The 3,176-nt window shown below is 55.0% G+C and overlaps 1 protein-coding gene across 3 annotated transcripts in view; it reads right to left on the bottom strand.

Moving 5' to 3' along the window:
• Positions 1–477: 477 nt before the first annotated feature.
• Positions 478–3,176, bottom strand: part of GUCA1A (guanylate cyclase activator 1A (retina)) — a 22,853-nt gene continuing 20,154 nt past the window's right edge. For all 3 annotated transcript variants that reach the window (XM_011986713.1, XM_011986714.1, XM_011986715.1), the window contains 3 exons: positions 2,084–2,233; positions 1,618–1,711; positions 478–1,283 (listed from right to left, as the gene is read on the bottom strand). In XM_011986713.1, the coding sequence (XP_011842103.1) occupies positions 1,120–1,283; positions 1,618–1,711; positions 2,084–2,233 (408 nt within the window). In that variant the 3' untranslated portion in view covers positions 478–1,119. The remainder of the gene's footprint in view (positions 1,284–1,617; positions 1,712–2,083; positions 2,234–3,176) is intronic.

Below are 3,176 nucleotides of genomic sequence, written 5' to 3'. Positions count from 1 at the left end.
TGCCTGGGCTTGTCTTGAACCCCTCGGCTCAAGCGATCCTCCCACCTCAGCCTCCTGAGTACTGGGGATTACAGGCATTTACCACCACACCTGGCAAAACATCCCATCCTTATCTTGCTAGTAGGATTATAAATCTCTTGAAGGAGCTGTGTTTGCTTGTTTTCCCTTACTGGGGACCTAGGAGGTACTCCCTAAAAACAGATATGGTGATTCTTACTGTTTTAAATTTGGTAAAATTTAAATTCCAAGGGATACCCCAAATTTGCACCTAAGAATGCTCCTGTCCACATCACACAGCCCCCCACATGTGACACATACATCACAGAGAATGCACCTCCAACCACCCTACATGCATCACCTTCTTCTCCACATTCGGCCCCAAAGCACTCTTTCGTGTTCAAAGTCAAACGCCACCTCTGTGATGCTGTCTCTGAGTCAGACGCCTATAGGTGTCTCCTACAGAAATCTGTTCATAAGTTCTCTTAGCATGTTTTATTATAATGATGTTTGTCTGTAGGTCTCACCATTAGCCTATGAGTTCCTTGAGGATGAAAACTGTCTTCTCTGTACATCTAACATCTAGCATTAGTACATAGTAGGCGCTCAGTAAATGCTTGTTGAAGGGAGGCGTGAATCAAATGCAAAGCACACAAGTAGGCTCCAGGGTCCCCGGGGCAGAATGGATGTGTGATTGCAGCACTGAGATTGAAGCTGCAGCCACCGGATCTGTAGGATTTCGTAAGAGGCCTGGGAAAGTTCAGCTCTGCCTCAGAGAGTCCACATCCAGAAGAGCATGGAGAAGCTCAGTGGAGAAAGCTGGGAAAAACTGGGAGAGGAGCCAGAAGGGCTAGGGGGTCACCAGACAGCAGAGGGATGCTGAACAGTGCCCCCAGCAGGGAGTGCTGCAGTCAGCTGTCACTCAGAGGGGCCAGGAACCATCCTTCACTGTTCCTGGCTCTGGCCTCCCACTGCTGCGCCTCTGCTGCCACCATGTACCCCAAAGAGGCGAGCTAAGCCTCTGAGTTTAGTAGATTCTATCTAGGGTTAAGACAAGAGCAACACCACCAGTCACCACCATACCACCCCACCCGCTAGTGCAGAAGCAGCTGGGCGGTGCGCTCAGCCGGCTGCCTCAGCGGCCTCCTTGTCAGCCCCCTCCTCATCTTGCTCGCCATTCTGGAGCCTGCGCACAATGCGGGTAAGGTCCAAGCTTCGTGTCAGTGTGTCCAGAAGCATCTGGTCCTTCTGGACGCCCTCTATAAACTCTTCCAGGGAGAGTTCCCCTGGGGTAGAGAGAAAGGGAATCAGGGGGAGGAGGGTGTTCATTTCTGCAGTCCAGAGCACAGAACCGGGTTCTTGCCAGGGGCAGGGACAGAGCCCAGGCGAGGAGAAGCGACCTGCAGGTGCAGCAGGCAGAGGCACCCAGAGCCCAGATTCTGGTCCAGGGGCCCCTAAAAGCCAACTTTGTGGCTGGGGCAGGTGGAGGAGGTGACTAGCCCGGGGACCTTTAGGCCTCCTCCTCCCCTCCTTCCCCTCTCCTCTAGTGACCTTCCACCCCTCATGACCCCACATCCATGGTGACCCCTCCCCTGGGGAGCCCCTCCTCGGCCCGCTCACCATCCCCGTTGACGTCAATCTTGGAGAACACTGTATCGGTGAACTCCTCTGCAGTCATGGCGGTATCGCTGCAGGGGTTAATGGCGCGAATGGCCTGGGAGGGAAGAAGGGGCAGAAGTGAGAGGGGCCCATTCTTATCCTATCTCAGGGGTGGGAGTGGGGACGGGCAGAGCTTGGGCGGCTCCCAAGAGCAATGAGGAGTAGAGTGCAGGGTACCCGGGGGCCTAGGCAGAGCTGGGACTCAAGAGTCAAACTTCTGTCTTCTTTTGGTATTGATGAGGAAACTGAGGCCCAGGAAGGGAAGGAACGTGGCCTGGGTCACGCAGCTGGTGAGGTCCACAGCTGCCACTAGGATCCTCAGTCCCACATCCTGTCTCAATCCTGAGATTGCTGTTCTAACCCTGGGCTCTCAGCTCCGGGGACCCACCCAGGCCGCTGCCCCCAGCCCTGGCCGGGCCCTCTGCACCTGGATGATGGTGAGCAGCTCGTCGCGGTCAATGCAGCCGTTGCCGTCTACATCATAGAGCTTGAAGTACCAGCGGAGCTTCTGTTCCACCTTCCCCTTGAGGACCAGGCTGAGCGCCGCCACATACTCCATGAAATCAATGTAGCCGTCCTGGGCGAGGGGCGTGGCCGCTGTGAGCCCACCCGGGCTCCGCCCACTCCGTCCTCAGGCCCCGCCCATCATAACCCAAGTCTCCACCCATCTCGGCAAGCCCCAGGAGATGCTGAGGGGAGCCCTGGACCTTAGGAGATGCGGCCAGGGAGGCCAGCCCTGTCTCCGCCGTGACCTGTCAGTCTTCCTAGACGCCCTGTATAGCCCACCCTGCCTACCTCAGAGGCTGCCAGTCAAATCCAATAAGCCAGCACCCACTGGGGTGTGAATGGCTATGGCACGGTCTGTTCACAGGCATCTGGATTTTAGCGGGCGCTGCCTGCTTCCCTGTGATTGTCAAGCATGAGACTTTCCAGTTAGGGGAAATGGGAGACGTGTGCGTAGATGAGAGGAGGAAGAACTGCACCCCCAGGGATGGGAGCGTGGTTTGGGTGAGCTTTTGGGGGTTTCTCACCCTGCCGCCTGAGGGGCTTAGGCCCCCCGGAAGGCCTTAACCACTCTGAGCCCCACAGTGGGCTCATTCAGTCCCAGCCCACCTCCCAGGGCTGTCATCAGAACAGAGTCCAGAGAGGCCCCTAGACAGCACTGGTTGAATAAGCAAGAAAACTGCTAAGGCGGTTTCCTCTTGGGGAGGGGACACCGGTTGAGGATACTTTTGCTGTTCATTTTTTATCTTTCTGTATTGTTGGAAATTTCTGCGATGAACTGGATTGCTTTTGCAGTTTTTTTGTTTGTTTGTTTGTTTGTTTTTTATGTCTGAAAAGGGGCAATGGAAAAGGTGTGGATTTTTGTGCCAGAAAGACCTAAATCACCTTAGATAAGTCTCATGACCTTGAGTCTCCGTTTTCCCAGCTATAAAATGGAATGACAGTGTGCACTTTTCAAGGTTGTGGTATGGCCAGGCGCGGTGGCTCAAGCCTGTAATCCCAGCACTTTGGGAGGC

The sequence above is a fragment of the Mandrillus leucophaeus genome, unplaced genomic scaffold (genome assembly GCF_000951045.1).
Source record: "Mandrillus leucophaeus isolate KB7577 unplaced genomic scaffold, Mleu.le_1.0 Scaffold3, whole genome shotgun sequence".
Taxonomy (NCBI): domain Eukaryota; kingdom Metazoa; phylum Chordata; class Mammalia; order Primates; family Cercopithecidae; genus Mandrillus; species Mandrillus leucophaeus.
Note: the sequence above shows the minus strand (reverse complement) of the source record. Positions and strands in the feature narration are given on the sequence as shown.